Source organism: Apodemus sylvaticus, chromosome 11 (genome assembly GCF_947179515.1).
Source record: "Apodemus sylvaticus chromosome 11, mApoSyl1.1, whole genome shotgun sequence".
NCBI classification, from domain to species: Eukaryota; Metazoa; Chordata; class Mammalia; order Rodentia; family Muridae; genus Apodemus; species Apodemus sylvaticus.
In genome coordinates this window covers 5,323,373-5,351,271 of record NC_067482.1, presented here as the reverse complement: position 1 = coordinate 5,351,271, position 27,899 = coordinate 5,323,373, and the positions used below count along the sequence as shown (strand labels likewise).

The window sequence follows — 27,899 nt, the reverse complement described above, 5'->3', positions numbered from 1 at the left end:
AGCCCTCCCAAAACTGAACTGAGAGTTTCCAGCAGACTGAATGTGTCAGTCACAGGGGATGAGACAGGAGCAATGAGGAAAGTCCCCACCACAGACAGTCATGGCCTGGTGTATCTACTCAAAGAACATTGACAGTAAACAGAGCAAAAGCATTGTGGAAACACAGTTTCCCACAAAGTAGGGAGACTAGCCCTCAACAAATCCTAAGGAGAGCACGCATACTAAGATTTCCCCAGCTCAGTCTGAACACTCTCTTTTCCAAGCCCATCCCTTTGCTCTAGTTTTGGGCACTGGACATTTCTGCTCCACTACCTACATCTTCCACCATTTCTTACTAAGAAGCGCATGGGTAGGGCAAAGGGTTGACACGTTCACATCTGAATGTGAAATGACGAATGGGAAGGTAACTCAGCTTCTATAAGAATATGTGCCTTTCACTACTCTGAAGCATTCAAGTCAGTTTTCAGACACTGATTTGAGTCTGTGCTGCAGACTCAATCATCAATAAGGAATGTTCTCACTCTGAGTGAGGAATTTCAGTTCTAAACTGAGCATATTCTAATTTATGTATCAGAGAAGGAAGCCACCATGTTGTGGGATGTATATTTTTGTTTCCTATTTTGATTCAAGTGTTTTTCTTGAGTGTTGATTCTGGTAAAGCTTTCCTGTCCTCTGGAGTGCTTCTTTCTAGTCTTTGGATTTCTACTAATGTTGTATTGATTTTGGCTCTATTCCATTTTAATAGCAATGGTAGAACTTCTGATGCCCTATGAACTATTGATTTCTCATGTAGAGGTTCACTAAGTAGCAAACAGGGTTATGAAGACACTGATCACACATTAGCAAGAAGCTGTTACAGACCTGACACAGAAAGGCTGTGTGTGTAATGGAGTCTTCATGAGAACTGGTTACTCATGTCAAGGAACACTAAACTTAGATGCATCACTTCTCAAAATAGACAAATGGTTTCTATATTAAACAAAAGGGATTTTGTGATGTCTGAGACATTTTTCTGATGAGTCCCCACTAGTAGTTGACATCTTTCATAAATAATAGACCTCTAGTAACACTTAAATTTATTATGTGTTTGTGCTTATATTCTGTCTACAAATTCATCCAAATTCAATGAGCCTTTTCAGTGTAGACCCTAAGCTAACCTAAGTTCTTCAAATTAGAAAAATTAACCAGTATGATTTTGTGTTTACAGTGGGATCATGAAACCTGGTCTCAATGCCATTATGGGACCTGAAGATGGGTGCAGATCTTTGTGAGTATTACAGAAAGCATACGTAAGCCCTTTGCATCCAGTTCATGTGCTTTAAATCCAGTCACCTTTATGGGTGTTATTTAAGTATTGTTATTACAGCTAGTCTGGTCCTATGTGCTGTGGATGATGTACAAGAGGGACATCTAATTTTCTCAAAGAAAAGGAACTCTCTAGGCCCACTTTATACATAGGAAATAGTAAAGTCATTGGCATATGGTATTGATACGTATTACTTACATGAAATAGGGAGATAATATTGAAATAGGAAGAAATACCCAGTTTTCTGAGGAACCGCCAGACTGATTTCCAGAGTGGTTGTACCAATTTGCAATCCCACCAGCAGTGGAGGAGTGTTCCTCTTTCTCCACATCCTAGCCAACATCTGCTGTCTCCTGAATTTTTAATGTTAGCCATTCTGACTGGTGTAAGGTGAAATCTCAGGGTTGTTTTGATTTGCATTTCCCTAATGACTAATGAAGTTGAACATTTTTTAAGATGCTTCTCCACCATCCCAAGTTCTTCAGGTGAAAATTCTTTGTTTAACTCTGTATCCCATTTTTTAATAGGGCTATTTAGTTTTCTGGGGTCTAACTTCTTGAGTTCTTTGTATATATTGGTTATTAGCCCTCTATCTGATGTAGGGTTGGTGAAGATCTTTTCCTAATTTGTTGGTTGCTGATTTGTCCTTTTGATGGTTTTCCTTTGCCTTACAGAAACTTTGTAATTTTATGAGGTCCCATTTGTTAAGTCTTGATCTTAGAGCATACGCTATTGGTGATCTGTTCAGAAACTTTCCCCCTGTACCGATGTCCTCAAGGGTCTTCCCCAGTTTCTTTTCTATTAGCTTCAGAGTGTCTGGGTTTATGTGTAGGTCCTTGATCCATTTGGACTTGAGCTTAGTACAAGGAGACAAGGATGGATCAATTCGCATTCTCCTGCATGCTGATCTCCAGTTGAACCAGCACCAAAAACTGGGCACGTCACTTCAGGAAGATCCTGCTATACCACTCCTGGGCATATACCCAGAGGATTCCCCAGCATGTAATAAGGATACATGCTCTACTATGTTTATAGCAGCCCTATTTATAATAGCCAGAAGCTGGAAAGAACCCAGGTATCCCTCAACAGAAGAATGGATGCAAAATGTGGTATATATATATATATAATGGAGTACTATTCAGCCATTAGAAACAATGAATTCATGAAATTCTTAGGCAAATGGATGGAGCTGGAGAACATTATACTAAGTGAAGTAACCCAGTCTTAAAAGATCAATCACTCTAATAAGTGGATATTAATCTAGAAAGCTGGAATACCCAAAACATAATCCATACATCAAATGATGTACAAGAAGAACGGAGGAGTGGCCCCTTGTTCTGGAAAGACTCAGTGTAGCAGTATAGGGCAAAACCAGAACAGGGAAGTGGGAAGGGGTGGGTGGGAGAACAGGGGGAGGGAAGGGGGCTTATGGGACTTTTGGGGAGTGGGGGGCCTGAAAAGGGGAAATCATTTGAAATGTAAATAAAAATATATCGACTAAAAGCAAAACAAAACAAAACAAAAAAGAAATAGGAAGAAATAGCGGAAGTTGTCTGAGAGCAAGAAAGCAGACATTCCCAAAGTACAGCAGCACATTACCTGGGTCCCCAAGTTCAGAGAGGTGGGGCATTTGTGTAAATCATGTCTCACATTCATAATTCTGGGCTGAGTTACAGCACATAATGAAGATAATAGTGTGTGTGTGTTTGTATGAACTTGTATATGTGTATTAGTGTATTTGTGTGTGATTTTTGTTGTTCAACTGTTGACTTGTTCTCTACATTATTTTTCTCTTTTACTTAACTGTAGATTTCTTGTTGTGAGTCTCTATAGGATGATAGTTTTCTTTGAAGGGAGAAAATAAACTACACAATATAATTAACCCTTTGTAGGTTATTAGATGTCTTAGCTGCCAGGAGTGATCCATGCGGATTATCAGGAGATATTTTGATAAATGGTAAACCTCGACCTACTAATTTCAAATGTACGTCTGCTTATGTCCCACAGGTAAGTGTTGGCAGGTTGCAACATTACACCTCTTCTGCTTGGGTATGGGCAGGTGCTCAGCTTATAGACTTGTGTCTTTCCACTTAAGTGTATGACACACTTTTAGGCTCCTCTGCTTCTATGCCAACATTTGTAGTGACTCGTTACCTGGAGTCTGACATCTGTGGCCCAGTATTAGCAACTGTGACTTAAATCTTCAGGACACTGCTGTCCATTGTTACCTTTCCTCTAGCTTTCTACAGTCTTTAGAAGTTCTCTATAAATTACTGCAGGCAGCAATCACCAAAAATTCCTGTCATCTTTTTGAAGGCAAATGGGAGGGGGAAGAAAATGATCACATCAGACTCTGAGCTTGGGATTAATGACATTGAAAGCTTATTTTAAGTGGAGCATCACACTAGGTGTGTTGTTTGTGTGGACTAGGTTACATTTGTTAGAGTCTTAGTGATAACTATGTCTAATTGAAATTCCATTTACCCTTAAGAATGATGTGGTGTTGGACACAGTGACCGTGAGAGATAACTTAGAGTTCTCAGCAGCTCTTCGTCTCCCAATGACTGTAACAAGAGATGAAAAAAGAAAACGGATTGATGAGGTGCTGGAACTTTTGCATCTGGAAAAAGAACAAAATATCAAGGTAATGTGAGGAAAAATCTTGAAAGACTCAGAGAAAGAGAGAGAGAGAGACAGAGAGACAGAGATATCTGTGTATAGATGACATGACCTTCCACAAGCTGTTTTCTGGGGTTTGTGTGGTCAAAGGTGGCTGCTTTCTCTGTTAATGAGTGACTGAGTGCATGATGTTAAGGTGGACATTAAACTGTGAAACCATTGTCACAACGGTCAAGCCTGGGAATGGAGAGTGATCCAGCAGGGAAGAGCGCTGCTCACACAGCCATTTCAAGTCTCCCTCATGTGATGTCCTCTGCTGTTAGTGTTAATCTCATGACTCATTTGAGAATTTGATATGTTCTTTCTAGTCTTTATCTTCCCTTCCTCTAGAGCAGTGGTTCTCATCCTTCCTAATGCTCTGACCCTTTAATACAATTCCTCGTTCCACAAGCATAAAATTATTTTGTTGGCACCTCATAACTGCAATTTTGCTACTGTTGTGAATCGTAATGTAAGTACCTGATATGTTACCCTAAGGGGCTCACTGCCCACAGGTTGAGAACCCCTGATTCAGAAGACTTTGTTCCCTTCTTGTTTCAAATACATTTCTGTAACTGACCTATGCTGCGAGACTGAGAACTGTTGCTCTGTGCTTCACCCTAACTTAATTTTCCTTCCAGGTTGTACTTGGTCTCGAGCATCTTCTTCTACCTTGTTTGTGCTTGTTATTATTTTTTGTGGACTCCTGTTTTGTGTTTTTATCTCATCCTTTCTGGTGTGGTTAGTTTTGACTGCTATTTTGACACAATCTGCAATCACTTGGAATCATCTAGAGAATGAGGAATGCTAAAGTCTTATGGCTTATGGGCATTTCTATAGGTGCTTGTCTTCATTACGTTAATCCATCAGGAGGGAGTCAGCCCACTGCAGGCAGCACTGTTCCTTGGGCCTGGGGCCTGGGTGGCAGGAGAATGGAGGTGAGCTGAGCACTGGCCAGCAGGCGTGCATTCTCTCTGTGCTCTGGACTGTATGTAACCAGCTGCATCAGGTTCCTGCCTTGACTTCCCTGCAATGATTGACTGAACCTCTGAACTGTGCTCTGAAATAAACCTTTATCTCCATGTGTGCTTCTCATCAGAACATTTCATCTCAGCAACCGGACAGAAAGCTAGGATATTCTTTTGCCCCTGCTCCCTGATTCCCTATTTTCTGACCACATTTATTCCCAGGAGGTCCTGTGTCAATTTCCATAGATATAGGCTTGGTCCAGAGCAACAGCAAATGGACCAAGTGCCTCCTGTGGATGCTCATGCAGGACCAGGAAGGGCAATAGGTGCGTGGTGAGCTTCACAGCTGACCATGTAATGGATACCATGTTTCTTACTGACATATTAAAAGGAATGTTATATAGTACTTCATTCCTGAATGCTGACTTATCTTTATCCTTAAAAAAGGACATTTACTTATCTTATCTATTCCATTATTATCTATCGAAATGAACAAATCCTTCATATCCTCAACCTTGTCAGGGCCATAACAATTTGCATTTCCCAAAGATAATTTATTATTTAATTATTAATAGAACCTGATTAGGAACATTATTTATTATGTGCTTCAAATTTTCAAATATTGGGTTGTTTCCTTCTTCTTGGGTCCCTGAAACCTTCCTGCCTCTCACCATGACATTGACTCTTTGAGAAGATTATATATAATGTTTGGTGAGTGGACATTTGGTGCTATGCATGAAAATGACTTTCTAGAATGTGATTCTCATGGTTTACCTCCTGCACTGGCCCTTTCTTCCTGAGTGATAGAAATTTGTTTAGTTTGGCTCTGTATATAGCTTGGTTTTATATTTAGAGTAAGGTACTTTCTATTTTTGTTGTTTTTTTTTTCATAATCACCAAGTTTCTGTTTTAGGGACAAAAGATGAATGTATTTATCAACTTCTGGAAAGTCAGGAGATGCAAGAAATTGTGACAATTTTAATCATATAACTTATAAAGAATAACTTTCAAAACAGATAAGTGTGTGTTTGTGTGTGCACGTTGGAGAGATTTTAGATGAATGCTAAATAACTATATTTTATCTTCTCCTCTCCCATTTTCCTCATTTCATTAGACAGTGTCCTCACTATGCAGGACTTTGAGTGCGATAACTCATCCCCTAGAATATGTGAGTCCATAGGGAATGAACAATCAGTGTTAGTAACATGGCTTCATGTCAAGTCTGACCTGAGCCTCATTCTACTCTCTTTGTAAGAGAAAAGCCTCCTTCTTCTCCCAGGTGTTCTCATTTTGGCTCATTTGGATTATTATATAACACAATCTTTTATCACTGGAACAAGCAAGTTCATCAAATAACAGTGACTATGGCTGTTCTTGTTAATAACAATGTTCATTGGTGCTTTAGCCTAGATGTAAAGAAGTCAGGAAAAGGACCAGTATAGCAATGGAGCTGATCGCCGAGCATCCCATTGTGTTCTTGGATGATCCCACCACTGGCTTAGACTTGAGAACTATGACTGATATCATCTCAGTCCTGAGAGGGTAAGTGCTAAAGGGACACTAAGGTTTTATGTCCTTAATGCCAGGTTGCTTGTGTGCATTTTCAGTGCAGGAGATTCAGAAGTAAGCAACGGAACTCTTGTTTATTAGAGGGAAATGTCAAAGAACAGAGAAGAAGCATCAAGATCATATCCTAGAGCATAGGACTAATGACCGTGGAGAACAGAGGTGGGGCACTGCTTTAAATAGCATGTCCCCAAACCCCCAAGCATGTGACAAGTGAGCTGGGGCTGAGTGGAGATATCTGAACATAGTAACAGCTATAGAGAAAAAGGGTTTCTAAGGTCTGGTTTCTGATCCCTGAGAAGAAAGAGGTAAAAGAAGTGACTTCTTTCTCTCAAGAGAGAAGTCTGTGGCTGATGAATTTGTAGGAAAAAGTGGACTGTGGACAACTGATGTTTCACATGTTAACCACTTCTAGACTTTAAATAGAAGCATAGAGCTTGGTTTTTTACTCATGTGCATAACATAAGTGAGATGAAATGCTTCTTAAAAAAATTCAGTCTGAAATGGGAAGAAAGTATACCTTCAGGAATGAAGTATTCTGTAGAAAAATCAAGGTTCCAGTGTTCAGTGTCTTAGCATGTCTCCCTATCTGAAGTTAGGATGTCAAAGAAGGGACGGACAATCATCTTCTCCATCAGTCAGCCTCAGTACTCCATCTTCAGATTTTTTGATAGCCTCACCTTAGTGGCTTCAGGAAAAGTTATGTTTCATGGACCTGCACGAGATGCTTTGGAATACTTCACATCTGCAGGTATGGTTGTCTATTGCTATGAGAGCTTCTTCATTCACAGGACCTGCAAAGAGAACAGGGGATATCAGGGATGCTGTTTGACTCTTGTGCAGACTTATTGTGTGTGGATATCTCCACGTTAAACACCAGTGGTTAATTTGGTGGCAGGATTTTTGTTAGAATAACAGTACTGGCTTGTTATTCAGGGTTTTTTCTCTCTCTTGTCCTGCATGCATGCTTACTGAACCCCTTGTTCTGCTTCCCAGTTGTGGTGACACTCTTAGCTAGCACACTGGCTTCAGGCTCACTTATCCATCATTTGAACAGCTTGTGAAAAGCTTGGGAAAAGTTGCAGGTGGTGATTTTCAGCTTTTCCTTAGTATGTGATCTGAGAAGCTATTGTGGAGATGTTACTTATCAGTATGTTCTAATTTCAGATTCAGCCCTTGCCTGGGGTCTATAGAAACTTAAGTCTGACTTCATACTTTTGGTATGTCTGGTCTTTTCAGAGTAATATTGCATGGTGAGCATTTTTTTTAAAAGGTTCATGCAGTCAGCTTCATCTTTTAGAAGTATGGATACAGTTATGGAAGATTCTCTGACTCCAAATAAAAGTTTAATTCTTTGCTTTCTAGAACTCTTTGTTAGTGAGTAATCATTGTCATTTTAAATGTGCAAACTTGGAGGAAGCTCCATTCTTGGGCGCTCTACCACACCCAGGATCATAGTATCAGAGTTGAGGAGGACATTACATCTGTCCCAATACTAGGAATTACTGGGACCAGCAGGAACTCCACTAAACCAGTGGCATGGGTTCCTTCTGGTCTGGGCCAATGCCTTGAGCAGACCTTGGGCACAAACTCCACAGACAGTCCCCAAACACTCAGAGGTAGCTCTACTCCTGGGCGCACTAACTTCCCCAGAATCACAGGATCCCGCCCCACACCCCTGGTCCCAGGAGCTTGGTCACACTAGGATCTCAGGGGCTCAGAGGCAGCTTGACTACAAATAACCTTGGACACACCCAGGATCTCAGGATCACAGAATCAGGAGATCACAGAGATAGCTTGACTCTGAGGAATTCTGACACAACCAGGCTAACAGGAAGGAAAGGCTCCATTTAGACATATCCAGGTCAGGTACTAGAGATAACCAGGTGGCGGGAGGCAAGCTTAAGAATATAAGCAAAAGAAGCCAAGGTTACTTGGCTTTATCTGAACACAGTTCTTCCCCCATAGCAAGTCCTATATACACCATCACACCGGAAAAGCAAGATTTGGGTCTAAAATCACTTTTCATGATGATGATAGAGGACTTTAAGAAAGACATAAAGAACTCCCTATAGAAATACCATAGAACATGGGTAAACAGATAGAAGCCCTTAAAGAGGAAACACAAAAATCCTTGGAAGAATTATAGGAAAACACAATCAAACAGGTGAGAGAAATAAACAAAACCATCCAGGATCTAAAAATAGAGGTAGAAACAACAAAGAAATCACAAAGGCAAACAACTCTGGACATAGAAATTCTAGGAAAGAGATCAGGAGCTATAGATGCAAGTATCACCAACAGAATACAAGAGATAGAAGAGAGAATCTCAGGTGCAGAAGATACCGTAGAAAACATTGACACAACAGTCAAGGAAAACCCAAAAAGCAAAAGCTCCTAATCTAAAACATCCAGGAAATCCAGGACACAATGAGAAGACCAAACCTAAGGATAATAGGTATAGAAGAGAGTCAAGACTCCTAATTTAAAGGGCCAGAAAAGGGCTGGAGAGGTGGCTCCGTGGTTAAGAGCACTGACTGCTCTGCCAAAGGTCCTGAGTTCAATTCCCAGCAACCACATTGTAGATCACAACCATCTGTAATGATATCAGATGCCCTTTTCTGGTGTTTATGAATACAGGTACAGTGTTCTCATATAAATAAAATAAATCAAAAAGTGTCAGTAATTATTTTCAACATAATTATAGAAGAAAACTTCCCTAACCAAAAAAAAGAGATGACCATAGACAGACAAAAAGCCTACAGAACTCTAAATAGACTGGACCAGAAAAGAAATTCCTCTCATCACATAATAATCAAAACACTAAATGCACTAAACAAAGACTATTGAAAGCAATAAGGGGAAAGTGCCAAGTATCATATAAAAGCAGACCTGTCAGAATTACACCAGACTTCTCACCAGAGACTATGAAAGCTAGAAGATCCTGGACAGATGTCATACAGACTCTAAGAGAATGCAGCCCAGGCTAGTATACCAGCAAAACTCTCAATTACCATAGACAGAGAAAACAAGATATTCCATAATAAAACCAAATTTACACAATATCTTTCCATAAATCCAGCCCTACAAAGGATAATAGATGGAAAACACCAACACAAGGAGAAAAACTACAGCCTAGAGAAAGCAAAAAAGTAATCTTTAAACAAACCCACACAAACATAATTCCACTTCTAACAAGAAAAATATCAGGAAGTAATAATAACTTTTCCTTAATATCTCTAAATGTAGTAATTAATATTACTAACATATCCTAATTGATTGAAATCTAAAAATATGCAGAATTAGAAATTTGTTGGTTGTCACTGAGTAGTCACTCTCATTTGGTAAGTGGAGAAATATGTCCAGTATTGTAGAATCCACATACACTTTCTGCTTGCTTGGACGTGACAGTATCTTGCTCTGTACCACATATTAGTCTTGAAATCCTGCTTTTCCTATCTTAGCCTCTCTATTAGTAAGATTGCTTATTTGATATTTATACATTATACTATGGTTTTCAGATCAGCTTACATATTTCAAAAATTTTCATATATCCAAATGAAACATAGATAATTAATTTGGGAGGTGCCTTATAAGAGAACAACAAAGACTGAGACTGAATATTTTGCTTGATATTAATAATTTTTGCATCAATTTTGAAGAAGAGGATCTTATAAGTTACAGTTTTTCTGAGACAAATGCTTTTCAAAATCATTACAGCCAATGAACCAGAATCTTATCCTCACCTAATATCTGTGCCACCCTCCAAGCAGAACCATTGTTCATTGAAACAGTTGATGAATGACTTCATGGATAGACTATCTTAACACACACACCATTTCTTGAATGAATGTAACCTGTTTCCTGTAGGCTGAGAATGATGACAGTCACTCAAGTCAAATAGCTTTGACCATAGCAGGAAATCTATATCCAAATAATTGTGCCCACATTTCATTCCTTGGTGCAGCAGAACTGTCAACTCTTAGTACTATGGAGGTAAATTCCTTTGGTGATGTGAGGGACATTGAAGTGCAGCGTTATTACAGTGAACTCCAATGTCTAAAATTATTCCTATTTTGGGTTTCTACCACACTAAGAGCCAAGATTTTACATTCTACTAAAAACAAAACAAACAACCAAAAAATTATGGAAGCATGGTGGATCTATGGGGTCCAATGAAAGCTTAAACTGAGTTCAAAGTTTGTTCCACAGGAAGAGTTCACATGTCTCTGTCTAGTCTACATCTATTGTCTATATATAGTCTATGTCCATATATAGTCTATGTCTGTATCTAGTCTATGTCTATTTATTGTATATGTACATAAGTGTAGATGGTATCAGCATAAACACCCACATCTGGCTGGGGAACAGTGATTGCTGAAATATTATGAGTGGATATAAAAGGAAAGGGTAAGTTAGTGAAGGGAACTAGCAAGAAGAGGAAGAAGTTAGATTGTGTCTTCCTTCCTCTCTCCCCTCTCTGAGAAATTATCCTCACATTCTTATACTTGGGCTACATTTTTTTGTAGGTTACAAATATGAGTCTCACAACAACCCTGCAGACTTCTTCCTGGACATCATTAATGGCAGTTTCTCTGACACAGAGGAAGAATGTCAAGAAGGTATGTGAATCTCTTAGAGTCAACCATGTTGCCTAACTGATTTCATTTAAACACAGCTAGATTTTTATGTTAATTAAGTGTCCTAAAATTAGATGATAGACTTTGCTGTTGGTCAGTAGTAGGTGCTTTTGATTTAATTTATGAAAAAACATTTAAATAATATTGTTAGTAATAATGGAAATTTCTATTAGAAAGTAAATGCACTCATTGCTTGTCATATTGTGCTTGTACTGTTTTAGATAAAGTTTGCTTGGGTGAGCAGGCTGCCCTTCCATCTGTGCTCTTTCTGTCTCAGCTCTCAAGTACAGGCATTACAGGGCTATGCCACTATGCCTGGCTTTGTTTATATCAGTTCAAAAATAAAAAAAAAATTGGCAGTTCAGATATTTGTATGTGGCAGAAAGCAAGAACCAAACCTTTATATTAAGAAGTATAGATTCATGTGGGAAAGAAGCCTTTGTTAAGAATTAGAATCCAGAATGGAAAAGGCCATTCTGTTTGCTTTGTCCATGAAACAATGACAGTAGTCAGGTCAGTTAGGGATGCTCTTCTAGTAGATAAAGGAATTGCACAGTAGCAATTGTTTCATTCCCAAAATTTGTGGGCTGAGTACACAGTTCAGCTAGAATACTTGCCTAGCAGGCACAAAGCCTTGAGTTTGGTTCTTGTGCTACATACCCAAGTGTGAAGGTGGTTGTCAATGATCAGAGCACTTGAGTCACAGGATCAGGTGGACCAGGCAAAGACTGATGTCACCCCTGGCTACATAGCACCTTTGAGGTCGGTGTAGGTTACATGAAATAATATCAAAGAAAAGCAAGTATATAACTTATGTGTTATTTCTGAAAAGTGTCTCACAAAATGAGTCAAATTATTGTAGCTGTCTCTTTATCCATTTTTATCCCAAAGCTGATGAACATAAAGGGCATTTTGAGAGACAGTATCAAGTCAAAGAAAAATTGGCCAATATGTATGCCCAGTCCCCGTTACACAGTGACACAAGAATCCAACTGGATCAACTCTTGGGGGAACAGAACCTGGAGAGGAGCTCAGCCTTGGAGACCACATGTGCCACCCCCTTCTGGCATCAGCTCAGGTGGACAACCTGGCGATCATTCCAAAATTACAAGGGTTTTCCATGGGTCACTGTGATTCAGGTAATCTGATGAATTATCTTAAATACATTGTGAAAAACTCAAATGGGGACGATTTGTGTCTGTGTTGGTGACTTCCAGGGCACACTTGCCTTCTCCTACTGTCCGTGTGTTTGTGGCCCCTCTGTACTTGTCATGTAGAAATGTTCACCACAGCCACTAGAACATGATTAACTTCATACTTACAGAAAACGTGTTTAGTGGTTGCTTTTTACTTAGGGGACTGTAAGAACTAATCCATGAAGGAAATTTAATTCAACAGTTGCATAAAGTAATGAGAGGCACACTTGGGAGTTCCTGTCAGCTGTATTCTTCAATTCACCAGCACATCTTCAAGGCCAAGTACAGGCCTGAGTTAAGTGAGCACAAAGGCTTTTTCCTGAAGCAACTCTCCATGTGGGTAGGTAGGTGGTACCTGCACAAACATAAAACCTGTAGCATGTCACATGGAAGACCAGACTTTGGAGAAAGTTTAAGTGGAGAAGGGGTGGTGATGGCTGGAGAAAGGGAGGGAAAGAAGGGTTGGTCTGTAGCTGAAATCAGGCTGTGAGGAAATGATGCCATTGAACCCCTGAGGGGAGCCTGTGCATCTACTGCCTGAGCGTGAGCCTGCTCTGGAGTGCTGTTTCCTCATTTCCTTACCTGTGGAGGCTGGTGTTTGAAAGCTGTAGCTACTCAAAGAGAGCAGTTTATACACAGTGCAGCCAGACTTGACCAGGCCCCTCCCTGTCTGCTAACTGGGACCTGGGAGGAGGGCACTCTCTCCTTTGCTTTATAAACTGTCTCCATAACAATGGTCATCCAGCCTTAAGTTGCTGTTATTTTAACATGAATGTCTCAGAAATATAGTTCTCCCAGCTTACTTTGGGCCAAAATGTATTCATTTGCATTGATGATGATGATTCTGCTGTTATCTATTGGTTATCTTGGGGTCTTAGCCATTAGAGGGCAAGTACACTGTTGTGGATTCCTACCCCTGTACAACCTTTATAGTCAGTTTACCCGGTTACTGTGGGATGGTACTTTATTATCAGACTTTAGTTTCTGTTGAACACTGAAAGATGGCCAGTTGTTGGGTACAATGAACCCCACATGTGTACAGCCTTTTCACATTCAAATGTTGCTGCCTTTCCTTCTCTCTGTGTGAGTATGTTATTGTTTTAATTATTCTGTCAGGTGTTCCAAACACTTCGATCTTTATACTTTGGAATTTCTGTCATAAAAGGGGCATTTTTTTCTGTCCTATTTCTTTGAAATGGAAAGATTTGATGTGATTAGAAAAAAGGTGAGTTACATTCATCAAATTGAGTTATTCATTGGTCCACAATGATTCAATATTATGAGATTTTATTTACTTATTTCTTGTGCATGGGAAGTTTTTCAGGAGGGTTGAAATCTTTGGTGAGTAAGCCTTGTTAAAATCTCCATTGCTTATTCAAAAATTTATCTATTAAGGGAAACGGAATAAGCTTAATCTATCCCTTACATTTCTCTTTCATAGCATTTGGTAAAAACTCATGATGTGTAAGTTCATGTTTTATAGGTATATGTGTCTGTATGTAAACATGCATGAATATTTGTGGGGTTGATTGTTATTGGCTGGACAAGAGGGTGTGAGTGTCTGAGTGTCTGTATATGTGTCTGTGCATATTTGCCAGTACACAGCATCTTAATTCTTTTCCTTTCCTTAAATGGAGCAACAGTAATAAATCCTTTCACTGAATTCCCAGCTGTTAAACAGTATGTTAAACTACCTGATATTAGTGTTTATTAAAGCAATAAATGTTAAGAAAGAGTTAAGTTTACAAAGAGTTATAACGTTTAATAAAGCACAAAGTTAAAGAGAAAAGAATCCAGCATTTTTTTTAAAAACCATAGAATGAGCAAGAAAGTTTTTTAGAACTGTTTAGATGTTATCTGCAAGTATTTAGTATAGTTAGAGAGCTAGAAGACCAGAGACCATCAATTTTTAAAAGAATGTCTGGAGAGTGGATATTTAAGATTGGCAAGGGAGGCAGCTGCCATCTTCGCTCCCAGTCGGACTGGACAGGAGACCCCAGGTACTCAGATATCCCGAGTCTAAGATCTCTGGGGACGCAGACTGCCAAGCTGCGGGCTGCCACCTGTGCCCAGGATCTGGGCAGATTGGCGTTCATCTGTGTGCCAGCCAGGCATGGGTCCTGTGCTCTGTGACCTGTGCCTTCTTCGCTCCCTGACAGAGCAGAGGGGTAACACCAGGTTCGGTTCACACAGACAACCCAAGTATAACATTGCTTGGGACAGGACACACCAGAGCTCCAACAGCACCCAAAAGGAGGGCAGCACATCAGCAATCTGTGCCAGGGGAAACCCAATCACCCAGGAGTATGGAAATAGCCTTACAGGCTCACAGGAGGTTCAAGCACCAGCCAGTGACAACAGGACCAGCTAACGCCAGAGATAACTAGATGGCAAAAGGCAAACGTAGGAACATTACCAACAGAAATCAAGGCAATATGGCAGCATCTGAACCCAATTCTCCAACAAGAGCAAGTCCTGTATACCCCAACACACCAGAAAAATAAGATTTGGATTTAAAATCAGTGGTCATGATGCTGTTAGAGGAACACATGAAGGACATAAATAAAGAAATTCAGGAGAAAACAGATCAAAAGTTATAAGCCCTTACAAGGGAAACACAAAAAACACTTAAAGAAATTCAGGAGAATATGGGTCAAAAGATAGAAGCCAATAAGGAGGAAATGCAAAAATCACTTAAAGAAATACAGGAGAACTTGGGTCAATAGGCAGAAGATGGAAATAATCCCATGCCTCTCTTTTCTATCTTTTCTTCTTATATTTGTTGAGGTCTGTCTTGTGACCAAGTATATGATCGATTTTGGAGAAGGTACCATGAGGTGCTGAGAAAAAGGTATATTCTTTTGCTTTAAGATGAAATGTTCTATATACGTTAAATCTAATTGGTCAAAAGCTTTAATTAGTTTCACTGTGTCCCTGTTTAGTTTCTGTTTTCCTGATCGGTCCGTTGAGGAGAATGGAGTGTTGAAGTCACCCACAATTATTGTGTTAGGTGCAGTGTGTGTTTTGAGCTTTAGTAAAGTTTCTTTTATGAATGAGGGTGCCCTTGCATTTGGAGAATAGATGTTCAGGATTGAGAGTTCTTCTTGGTGTGTTTTTCTTTTGACCAGTGTCCTTCCGTGTCTCTTTTGATGATATTTGACCAAGCTGCATGTCTGAGGAAGCGGCCTTTTTGTTCATTTTCTCATGAGAAACTTATTTTGTTTATCATTATACTAAGCCATATATCAATGAGATGTACTGCAGACAGATTTCTCAGTCTGCAAGCAGGATTGGGTCACCATAAAACAAGATAAACTGTTGCTTGAGAAACAGAAGCTGTGGGAAAATTTAATCTGCATGCCTGTAACATTTAATAAACTATACATTGTCACACTGTTGCTGTGTCCTGATTAATGTGACTCTATCCTTGGGGCCACAACACACTAAATGATGACAGAGCCTCACATTGCAGGGCTCTCGATTTTCACTTTAACATCCTAACAGTCTGTTATCATGCACATTTTATATTCGCCCAGTCACTCCTGCCAAAATATAGTATTTATTTCACTATAGATTACTGCTTAGAAAATTATATATCTTTAAATATGTTAATACTACTTACTCCCTGTGGAAGTTTAACTTTTTCCCTCTATTTTTTTGGAAGGTAATTATCAATGTCACATTGGCGGCGGTTGTGGGTACCACTTTCCGTCTCCTACAGAATGTTTGTACTGAACTTCAGACAAGGTAAGCCAATGAGAACATGCTGTCATTTTGTTCAAGCATGTCAGAACTGGAATTCACAACAAGAACAGAGTAAGTGCGGCGGAGTGTGGTGTCCACTGTGCGCTGAGCAGCACAGCTCACCGTTTCACGTTTGTGTGAGGATGGAATGAGTATTTACACATCACTCAGCTCAGGTCGCATTTCAAGGGTTTGTGTGTGTGTGTGTGTGTGTGTGTGTGTGTGTGTGTGTGGTGCAGCTTCATCTGATTCAGATTATCACCACATTATACAGGAAGGGCAATTTTCACATTCCTACATGGAGTCCCATAGCTCTGGTAGAAGAACCCCCCAAAAGCCACTGGCTTCCAACTGAATTCCTGTTGATAGCAGCAAGAGATAAAAAAAAAAAAAAAGCTTAGACACTGGGCTCTTTTCTCTCTGGATTACGGGCCCCTCACTGCTTCAGTTTCAGCTCAGTTTATAAACTCTCTGTGAGCCAGAGAGAAAAAAGAAAAGGACCATCAGGCACACACACACACACACACACACACACACACACACACACACACACACACACACACTTTGTTTGGGCCTGACTGAATACCACAGGCTCAGTGGATTTAAAAGTAGATGTGTCTCCACACTGCAGTGTGAGAGTCTAAGGGGAGCGTTCTGTCATGGGTGCTTCCTGTCTGGGCCCCTTCTCTCGGGGCCCCTCATGGCAGAGTTTGCATTCCTGAGTCTTCCCCTATGAGGACACAGGCCACACCGTGGGGCTCCACTCTCATCATTTCATCTAAAGCTAATTAACTCCCCAAAGACACACTCTAAGATCAGTATATCAGTATATCAGAACCATTTTTGACCCGTCCAGCAGGTCCAGTTATTCCCGGGTCCTGAAGGGGCACTACCTGAGGGTCAAAAATGGGGGGAAGAGAGAAGGGAAGCCAAGCACGCTAACAAAATCAGAGTCAGTCTGGGTTGTGTCAAGGCTTCATTTAATGTCAGGGAGGTAAGTGGGATTTAAAGCTTACAGAGAAGGAATTAACCTTCACACCAGACAAAGGAGGGAAGGGCAGAGACACCCCTAGGGATGGAAGCAGGAAGCGAAGAGGTCATCTGGTCATCAGGAGGGAACACCCGGAGTTAACGCTGGCAGGAACATTCTGCGGTTAGGACAGGAACATCTTGTGGTATTCTCGGGAATCTTCTCGCACCGTTAGCTCATTTGGAAGGCTCTAGTTAATTGTTCTCAAATTTTAGCAGCCTCCACCTTAGGGCCATGAGTAAGCATAAGTCCGAATAGCTCAGGATGGCTTCCCACACATTTTCAAACTGTTGGATTGTAGAGGACCCATGTCAATCACTGCAGTGGGGACAGAGAAGGTGAATACCTCACTGGCCTCACAGTTCCTGAACTTTGTCTGTAGCTCTACATTTCCCTTCTTTTATCCCTTAATACTTAAATTTATGTATATGAGTGTTTGCCTATGGCAGTGTACATGCAGCATGTGTGTGTGCTGTGGCTTGTGTAGTTCAGAAAAGAGTATTGTATTGTTAGGACCCTGGTAACATAATAAGGCCTAAATGGAATGCTAGTGTCTAGGTAAAATGCTAAGGCCTAGGTAACTGTTACTTGATTGCCTGCCATTAAAAGGAAACTTTCTCATAGGTTTCTGCTATTACTAAGAACATTTCTAATGTCAAGGTTGAATACTTATTCTGGGCCCTTGGAAACCAAGCACAGTATAAGTTAGTAGAGCCATTTTGTATAATTGTCCACAATATGCGTGGACATGAACCTACTACCCAATAGCATTTCCTGCACTTAGGTGTAAGCTGTTAAGTATAAGCTGCCCTGGCATGGACCCCAACCTAAGAGACATACTTGCACCAATATAAGAAAATATTTGGAACTTGATCAAGTAAAGTTTAACTTCCCAAGACCACCCTTGGAACTCACATTTTCATTGGCAATCAATGTTATAGAAGTCCCATATTGGTAGACAAGTTAGGACATGAATATTAGACAAAGCAAGTCCCCTGCCACAGTTGAAAACCCCAAGCAATGGGAACAGTATAAGTGTACAACAAAGACATCTTCCTAAGGAAATCCCCTATCCATAAATCCTGATTGGTAGAATAGCTTGGCACAGATGTTTGTGAATTCTGACCATAAAACCCCTGTAGGATCTTAACTCTGGGTCATGGTTCCATTGCGAAATCTAGACCATGGCCCTGATCAGTCCGTCCTGCGGCATATGCTCAATAATCTAACCCTGTGTGACTGAGATCAGTGTTCGTGATGTTTGTTAGGCTGTTCCTGGACCCCAACTGGGTCTCTAGAATTGGAGTGACAGATGACTGTGGACCATATGGGTTTTGGGAACTAAACATTCATGCTTTTCTAGACCAACAAGTACTCTTTACTGCTAATCCATCTCTCTGCCCTGCTTTTAGTTTTGTTGTTATTGTTGTTTGTGGCGGTTTGGTTGTTGTTTTGCTTTTAAAAAACCTGAGCAATGTCACTTAATTTGCAGGACAAGCTTTCTTGGAAAGAAACCATCCAAATATTGAATTTGACATTTGCGTTTGTCTCCATTCTCTCACTGCAGAGCTGTCCTGATCCTCCTGCTCACAGGCTTCCAGTGTATGACAAGTGTGACTGCGGGGGAGCTATTTGTGATTGACAGGGATCGCTTTCTGTGAGTAGCCCCTGCTGCACCAGGCATCCACAGCTACTAATCAAGTTGATTATATTCATAGCTCAGCCTAGAACTTTATCTCATGAATTACCAGTATTTTTTCTTTCTCCTTATTTGTTTAACAAATAATGAATTCTTATGTTTGTCATGTGCCATCATGTATTTTGAAGTATATATTGAGATTACAAATATTAACTGAAGAAATAGGAGGGAATTCAAGAGTAGAGGTATCTGCAGCTCAGTGGAAGTTTCAAAGTTGGGGTGTGGTCACCAGGTCTCAGTGCTAGTAGGGGGATGATAATCGTAGTTCATTCAAGAATCCCGTCCCCCAAAAGATGTCCAGTTTTTGATAGAACTCAAGTGTTTAGCAGCAAATTGGATCTGGAGAGGTAAAGCGGCACAAGAATGAGAGTGTGCAGCCCCCTTGGTGAAGGGCCAGAAAGATCCAGCAGATGCTCTATAGTGAACTACTGTCTGATCTCTTGGGCTTCTCAAACATGGAAGAAGATTTCCCTAGTGGCCTTTCAAAGCTGGGCAACATTTACCTGCAAGTGCATGCCAAGGAAAGAATCATTAGAGGAAACTGAGGTCATAGCTCACGTGGTAGATTGCTTGCTTAGCACCCATTAAACCTAGGGGTACATTCACAGTACCACATAAACCTCAGCATGGAGACATTCCTATAATCCAAGCATTTGGGTGTGGGGCAGGGGGATGGTCATTTTGGCTACATATGGATTTTGAGGCCAGCTGGCACTAGTGGTCATTTCTCAAAAATAAAATAAAATAAAATAAAATAAAATAAAATAAAATAAAATAAAATCAGAAATGGTATGAGGACATTGGCAGGGGAAGAGCTTGGAGTTTGGAATGGCTTAGGGATAGGTGCCAGGAAGAAGACAGACTAGGTGTGGTAGTTGGTGAGGGTTCATGGTTGTAAAGTGAGATTATTGAAGGAAGACGTCTACCCTAAGGTGAGAGATACAGAAGAGAAAAAGTTAGTGGCTGCAGGGTGACCTCAGAGGACTAGTGTCACCTTCTTCATAAGAAGGGGATAACAGGAGTCTCCATGACCACTGTCTAAGATGAGGTACTGAGGGCTTAGGTACCTCAGAGATCAAGCCTCTGAGGAGCAGAGTCTCTGAGGAGAGTGGGGACATTGGACGGTTTCCCTGCAGGGCTGTTCTGTGGCCTAGTGGACCAAACAGGGGATTTCTCTGATGGGATCACAGTGAGGATGCCATAAGGATGGTGGCCTAGGAATGCTGGTTCTAAGATGGGGAGGTGTATGGGAGTCAGCCGGGAGCACAGGGACACTGTCCTCATAGCTCCCTGTGGTATCAGCAGTCAGGGTAGCCAGCATCCCACCTGTGCTTGCTGGGCTAACCTAAGGATGTGTAATGAAGCCTTTTGTTTCTGTAGACATGAGCATAGCAGTGGATACTACACAGTGTCATCCTATTTCTTCGGGAAATTGCTGGCTGAGCTAATACCCAGGAGGCTGTTGCCAAGTACTGTATTTACTCTGATAACATATGTCACAGCAGGTAAGTAACAAAGCCAGAGAATGTGTCTTTAGTCTTGAGGGAGCACATTTTGGTTCTTACATCTTTGACAAGCCTTTAAATAGAAAAGCATGTCTCCACTGTGTGATATCTGAAACCGGTATTCAGTATGAGTAAAGTCTCCAAGATGTGTTCACAAGGAGCTTCAAAAGCTGTTAATGAAACTGCATTTCTACTAAGAGATTCTGTGTATTATAACTAATGTAGAAATAAATCTCACATTTGAGTCAGTGCCATTAGAGCAAAATCATTTATTAGATAGCTATCCATATATATTGTTGCATACACACAGAAACACACACAAATACACCAAATCACATATTCACTAACCCTGAGATGCACACACTTATACACAAAACACACACACACTCAAGTATATACTTACTCACACAAACACATAGTCACACAGTCACACACACATATACACACACGCTCACACATATACCCAGACATACTCACACACATGTTGTAGAGATAATTTAACCCCTGCCCATGGTTTCTATCTAGCTTCTGGTTATTGACTTCTGGGGTGAAAGAAAGATTCACAGTCTTTATATTAACAATAACCCCTAAACAATAGATGGGCAGCAGTCTATCTTCCCTGCTGTTAGGGTCAACTTTCCTATCAAAAACCCTGAGTTTTTGCTTACTGTTTACTATGCTCCATCTGGGCCACTCTTAGCTCTGATTGGGCTCCTTAGGGCTGTGCTGTCTTGATCCTTAACTCATGGTGACCTCACCGTCCTCTTCTCCTGCACATTCTTTCTTCTTGTGATCTTCCTCTTCCCATGAAATCGAAACCCCAACTCTTCTGCCCACCTATCGACTGTTGGCATCTTTATACACCAATAAGAATTGACTTGAGGGCAGTGTCGCAAAGGCTATGTGTAGGCTCCAGGTCTTAGGGTTCACACTTTACAGTAAAATTGGCAGAAAAAGAGAAAATTCAATTCACACATAGGCATAGACATACTCACACATATTCACTTACAGTTGCACAAAAACACAGGCACATACAGTCTCTCTCTCTCTCTCTCTCTCTCTCTCTCAAACAGACAGACAGACACACACACACCTCTTTCATAAGCAAGTACTGCTAAACCTTAGCCTTGTTGTTATAAGTAAGAGATGTATTATCCAGAGTCAGTTATTTAGGTCATGGAATGAATGCCTTATGGGTAAATATGTTTGTTCTACAAGCCTGACAATCTGAGTTCCATTCTTAAAATCTACAGCAGAAGACACAATCACCACTGAAATCCGTCATTCACCACATACATGCACACCATGACACAAGAATACCATGACACTCGCATAGCCATAACACATGCACACCATGACACATGGATTCCATAGCACATGCACAGTATGACACATGCACACCATGACACAGGAATACCATGACACTTGCACATCCTGACACATGCACACCATGGCACAAGCAAACCATGACACATGAACACCATTGCACATGCACACCATAACAAATGCACACCATGGCACATGCACACCATGACACATGCACACCATGGCACAAGCAAGCCATGACACATGAACACCATTGCACATGCACACCATAACAAATACACACCATGACACATGCACACCATGGCACAAGCAAGCCATGACACATGAACACCATTGCACATGCACACCATACCAAATGCACGCCATGGCACATGCACACCATGACATGTGCACACCATGATACATAACACACCCACACTCATATATGATACACGATTATAGTAATAACCTTTTTTTAAAAAAAAAAATTAGGCATGGAATTCAGCTCCCCCAGACCTCAACTTGTTTTCCTGTGACTATTATAAAAACACATGACTATGTACTACTAATTTATCAGCTCCATAAAGATTATGAATCAGCTTATGAAACTCACTGTCCTCCTCCATAGCTGCTGCATGATTTGCTAGGGAAAAATAAAGTTGGAGGCGCCCTCCCATCCTCTAGTTATTAACATCACTGCAGTGTTGCTTAATCCTTGCCTTTGTTGGCTTTTTATTTCTGTGCTGATAGCCATGGCCAGGGCCAACTGGGAGGAAAGTGTTTAATCTCATCTCATGGCTCAGTGCATGTCAAAAAGGGAAGTCAGAGCAGGAGCTCAAGCCAGGAGCCTGGAGGCAGGCGCTGGAGCAGAGGCCACAAGGGAGTGCTGCTTACTGTCTTGCTCCTAAAGGCTTGCTCAGCCTGCTGTCTTATAGAACTCAGGACCAGCAGCCCAGAGGTGTCATCATCCACTGTTGTCTAAAACCTGCCACATAAATCATTCAGCAAGAAAATGTTCCCATAGGCTTGTCTACATGATCAACCAATGGAAGACTTTCGTTTTCTTTTTTATTAATTTATCCATTCACTTTACATTGCAATCACAGTCCCCCATCCTTCCTCTCCTTCTAGTCCCACCCTTAAAAATTCTTCCTCCCATTACCCCATCCCATACTCCTCAGAGAAGGGGAAGCCGATCTTGGGTATCACACCACCCTGGGACATCCATCACAACAGGACTAAGGTCATTCTCTACAATTGAGGCCCAACAAGGCTGTCCAGTTTGGGCAAAGGGATGCAGTGACAGGTAACAGAGTTAGAGAAAGCCCCTGCTCCCATTTGTTTGGGGACTCACACGAAATCCAAGCTGCACATCTGCTACAAATGAGTAAGGGACCTAGGTCCAGCCCCTGAATGCTCTTTGACTGGTGGTTGAGTCTCTGTGAGCCACAATGGGCCCAGGTTAGCTGACTCTAGAGGTCTTCTGGTAGTGTTCCTGGCCTTTTTGTCTCACACAATTCTATCTCCCACTCTTCCACAAGACCACCCGAGCTCTGCCTCATGTTTGGCTGTAGGTCTCTGCCTCTATTTCTATCTATTGCTAGTTGAAGCCTCTTAAGAGACTTAGGAGGCTCCTGCGTGCAAGCACAGCAGAGTATCATTGTATTGCCAGGGGTTGGCTCTCTTACATGGGGTATGTCTCAAGATGGGCCAGTCATTGGTAAACCTTTCCTTCAATCACGATCCATGTTTATCCCTGGTCATCTTTTAGGCAGTAAAACTTTGGGTTGAAGGTTTTGAGGGTTTTGTGGGTGGGTTGATGTCTCTCCTTCCTCTAATCGAAGTCCTTCTACTGGTTGCTAGAAGTGGCTATTTTATTTTCCATTTCTCCAATGGAAAGGGTCCTCCCCAGTTCCAGGTCTCCAGCTAGTCCCAGAAATAACTTCACCAATTTCTGTTTTCATTCCCAGCTCTCTCCCAACCACCCATTCCACATTAGATCCCTATTCCCAGTTTCCTCCTCTTCCCTTCTCCTATCTTCTTCCTCCTCTCTATCCACCTTCAATGACTATTTTGTTCCCTCTTTTGAGTGAGATTCAAGCATCCTTCCTTACGTCCTTATTACTTAGTTTCATTGAGTTGGTGGATTATAGCATTGTTGTCCTGTACTTTATGGCTAATATCCACATATAAGTGTGTACATACCATGTGTCTTTTTGCATCTGGGTTACTTCACTCAGGATGATAGTTTCTACTTCCAATTATTTGCTTGCAAATATTGTGATGTCTTTGTTTTTAATAGCTGAGTAGTAATCTATTGTGTAAATGTACCACATTTTCTTTATCCAATCTTCTGCTGAGGGACATCTGGGTTGTTTCCAGCTTCTAGGTATATAAATAAGGGTGCTATGTATGTAGTGGAGCATGTATTCTTGTTATAAGTTAGAGCATCTTTTGGTTATATGCCCAGTAGTTGTGAACCTGGATCTTCAGGAAGAACAATTTCCATTTTCTTTTTAAGGAACTACTAGATTAATTTCCAAAGTGGTTATACCAGCTTGCAATCCTTCAGGCAATGGAGGAGTGTTCCTTTCTCCACAGCCTGGCCAGCACCTTCTGTTACCTGAGTTTTGTTCTTAGAAATTCTGATTGGTACAAGGTGGAATCTCAGAGTTGTTTCAATTTATATTTCCCTGATGACTAAGGATGTTGACCATTTCTTTAGGTGCTTCTCAGCCATTTGATATTCCTCAGTTAAGCATTCATTGTGTAGCACTGTACCCCAATTTTAATGGGGTTATTAGGTTTTTTCGAGTCTAACTTCTTGAGTTCTTTGTTTATTTTGGATTTTAGCTCTTTATCAGATGTAGGATTGGTAAAGATCTTTCCCTAATCTGTAGATTGCCATTTTTTCCTATTGACAGTGTCCTTTGCCTTATAAAACATTTTTTTGTTTGTTACATGAGGTCCCATTTGTCAATTGTTGATCTTAGAGCCTGAACTATGGTGTTCTTTTCAAGAAACTTTCCCCTGTGCTGATGAGTTCCAGGCTCTTTCCCACTTTCTCTTCTGTTAGATTCAGTATATGTAGTTTTATGTGGAGGTCCTTGATTTATTTTGACTTAAGCTTTGTACAAGGAGATAAAAATGGGTCAATTTGCATTCTTCTACATACTAACCACCAGTTGAACCAGCTCTGTTGTATTCCATAGCTGCCTGCAGCTATTACGAACTGTGTTGCTGGAACAGAAGCTGAGGGATGAATGGGGAAGGGGCGAAAAGAAAGAAGGTCCAGGACAATGTTTCACTGATCAAGACCAAAACTTTAATGGTGGTCAGACCTTTTAACAGTTTGGGCAAACCCTTCCCAGGTTGAGTTCCGGTGGAAGTTGTATAGCTTCTCTTGGAGGTTCTTGTCTCGACTGCTCAGGCAGCTGGGTGGGTCACCTGCTTAATTCAGGAATTTCTAGACCTGGAGGAACAATGAGCTTAACCTTCACTGAGCTTCTCCACCCTAGGATAAAAATTCCTGCTTTAACCTACTTCCCTATTATGTCCTAAAGGCAGATTCCTGCCGGAAGCCAGGAATTGTCCTTGGCCAATGTCAAGTTCCTACCAAGGTATGACCCCCCAAATATGGCTCTGTACACAGCTCCATTTGTTTAATATGTTGAGTTTTTCCCACTGAATGTTTTTGACTTCTTTGTCAAAATCAAGTTGTCAAGACCATAGGTGTGTAGGTTTATTTTGGGTCTTCCATTCTAAACCAGTGATCTACCTGTCTGTCTCTGTACCAATACCATGTGTTTTTTAATATGTGTGTTTGTTTGTTTGTTTGTTTTATCACTATTGCTCTGTAGTACAGCTTGAGTTCAGGCATGGTGACACCCACAGAAGTTCTTTTATTGTTGAGAATAGTTTTTACTATGGAAGTATGTTATTTTTGTTGTTGTTGTTGTTGTTCCAGATGAAGTAGAGAATTGCCTTTTTGTCTCTGTGAAAATTTGAGTTGGAATTTTGGTGGCAATTTCATTATGTCTATAGATTGCTTTTGTTAAGATGGCAATTTTTGCTATATTAATCCTGCCAATTCATGAGCATTGTAGATCTTTCCATCTTCTGAGGTATTTTGCAATTTCTTTCATCACAAACTTGAAGTTCTTGTCGTACTGCACTTTCCCTTGCTTGGTTAGAGTCAGACCAGGATATTTCATATTATTTGTGACTATTGTGGAGGGTGTTGTTTCCCAAATTTCTTTCTCAGCCTCTTTATCCTTTTTGTAGAGGAAGGCTACTGATTTGTTTGAGTTAATTTTATATCCAGTCAGTTTGTTGAAGTTGTTTATCAACTGAAGGAGTTCTCTGGTAGAATTTTTGAGGTCAATTATGTATACTATCATATTATCAGCAAATAGTGATATTTTGACTTCTTCTTTTCCAATTTGTATCCCTTTGACCTCTTTTTGTTGTCTCATTTCTCTGGCTAGAACTTGGAATACTATATTGACTAGATAAGAAGAGAGTAGGCAATATTGTCTTGTCCCTGATTTAAGTGGGATTGCTTCAAGTTTCTCTCCATTTAGTTTGATGTTGGCTGTTGGTTTGCTGTATATAGATTTCACTATGTTTATGTATGGGCCTTGAATTTGTGATCATTCCAAGACTTTTAACATAAAGGGATGTTGTATTTTGTCAAAGGCTTTTGCAGGGTCTAATGACATGATCATGTGGGGTTTTTTTCATTTGAGTTTATTTATATTGTGGATTATATTGATGGAATTCAGTATATCAAACTATCCCTGCATCCCTGGGATGAACCCAACTTGTTCCTGTTGAATAATCATTTTGATGTATTTTTGGATTCAGTTTCCAAGAATTTTATTGAGTACTTCTGCCTGGATATTCATAAAGTTACTTGGTCTATCATCCTTTTTCTTTATTGGGTCTTTGTGTAGTTTAGGTATCAGTGATACTATGGCTTTATAGAACGAAATAAGTAGTATCCCTACTGTTTCTATTTCGTGGAATAATTTGAGAAGTATTGGAATTGTGTCTTCTTTGAAAGTATAAAGGAATTCTGAACAAAAATCATCTGGCCCTGGAATTTTTTTGTTTCTTTTTCTTTTCATTTTTGGAGACTTTTAATGAATGCTTTTATTTTCTTAGGGGTTATGGGACTGTTTAGATGGTTTAACTGATCCTGATTTAACTTTGGCAATCTATATCTGTCTAGAAAATTATCCATTTCATCTAGATTTTCCAGTTTTGTGGAGTATAGGCTTTTGTATTAGGTTTTGATGATTTTTTTGAATTTCCTCGGTTTCTGTTATTATGTCTCCTTTTTCATTTTTGCATTTTTAATTTGGATACTATCTCTGTGTGTTTTAGTTAGTTTGGCTAATAGTTTATCTATCTTGCCGATTTTTCTCTAAGAACGAGCTTCTGCTTATGTTGATTCTTTGTATAATTCTGTTTCTAATTGGTTGATTTTAGCCCTGAGTTTGATTATTTCCTGCCTTCTTCTTCTCTTGTTTGTATTTGTGTCTTTTTGTTCCAGAGCTTTCCAATGTGCTGTTAGGCTGCTAATGTATGATCTCCCCAATTTCTTTATGAAATCACTCAGAGATGAGAAATTTCCTCTTAACCATAAGTTTTAAGGATGCCATGCCTTCATTTTCATTCTTTCTTTATTTCTTCCCTGACCAAGTTATCATTGAGTAGAGAGTTGCTCAGCTTCCATGAGTTTGTGGGCTTTCTGTTGTTTTTTGTTGTTATTGACGACCAGACTTAATCTGTGGTGTTTAGATAGAATGCTTGAGATTAATCCAATCTTCTTATATCTGTTGAGGCTTGTTTTATGTCTGATAATAGGATCAACTTTGGAGTAGGTACCATGAAATACTGAGAAGGTATATTCCTTAATTTTAGGGTGAGATATTCTGTAGATATCTGCTAAATCCATTTGGTCCATAACTTATGTTAGTTTCACTGCGTCTCTGTTTAGTTTCTGTTTCCATGATCTGTCCATTAGTAAGAGTGGCATGTTGAAGACTCATAGTAGTATCGTGTGAGGTTCATTGTATGCTTTGAGTTTTACTGAGGTTTCTTTTACAAATATGGGTGCCCTTGCATTTGGGCATGGATGTTCAGAACTGAAAGTTCATCTTGGTGGATTTTTCCTATGATGAGTATGGAGTGTGCTTTCCCATATTTTTTTTTTATTATTTTTGGTTGAAAATCTATTTTATGGGATATAAGAATGGCTGCTCCAGCTTTTTTCTT

The 27,899-nt window shown here is 40.3% G+C and overlaps 2 protein-coding genes across 2 annotated transcripts in view; both read left to right on the top strand.

Moving 5' to 3' along the window:
- Nucleotides 1–27,899, top strand: part of LOC127696114 (ATP-binding cassette sub-family G member 3-like) — a 120,836-nt gene that overhangs the window by 9,418 nt on the left and 83,519 nt on the right. The gene's annotated exons all lie outside the window — the stretch shown is intronic.
- Nucleotides 1–27,899, top strand: part of LOC127696115 (ATP-binding cassette sub-family G member 3-like) — a 52,158-nt gene that overhangs the window by 9,418 nt on the left and 14,841 nt on the right. The window contains exons 3-12 of the mRNA XM_052198628.1: nt 1,208–1,267; nt 3,199–3,313; nt 3,798–3,950; nt 6,338–6,474; nt 7,098–7,249; nt 11,028–11,120; nt 12,030–12,277; nt 15,999–16,081; nt 18,676–18,765; nt 20,188–20,312. Of these exons, the coding sequence (XP_052054588.1) occupies nt 1,208–1,267; nt 3,199–3,313; nt 3,798–3,950; nt 6,338–6,474; nt 7,098–7,249; nt 11,028–11,120; nt 12,030–12,277; nt 15,999–16,081; nt 18,676–18,765; nt 20,188–20,312 (1,256 nt within the window). The remainder of the gene's footprint in view (nt 1–1,207; nt 1,268–3,198; nt 3,314–3,797; nt 3,951–6,337; nt 6,475–7,097; nt 7,250–11,027; nt 11,121–12,029; nt 12,278–15,998; nt 16,082–18,675; nt 18,766–20,187; nt 20,313–27,899) is intronic.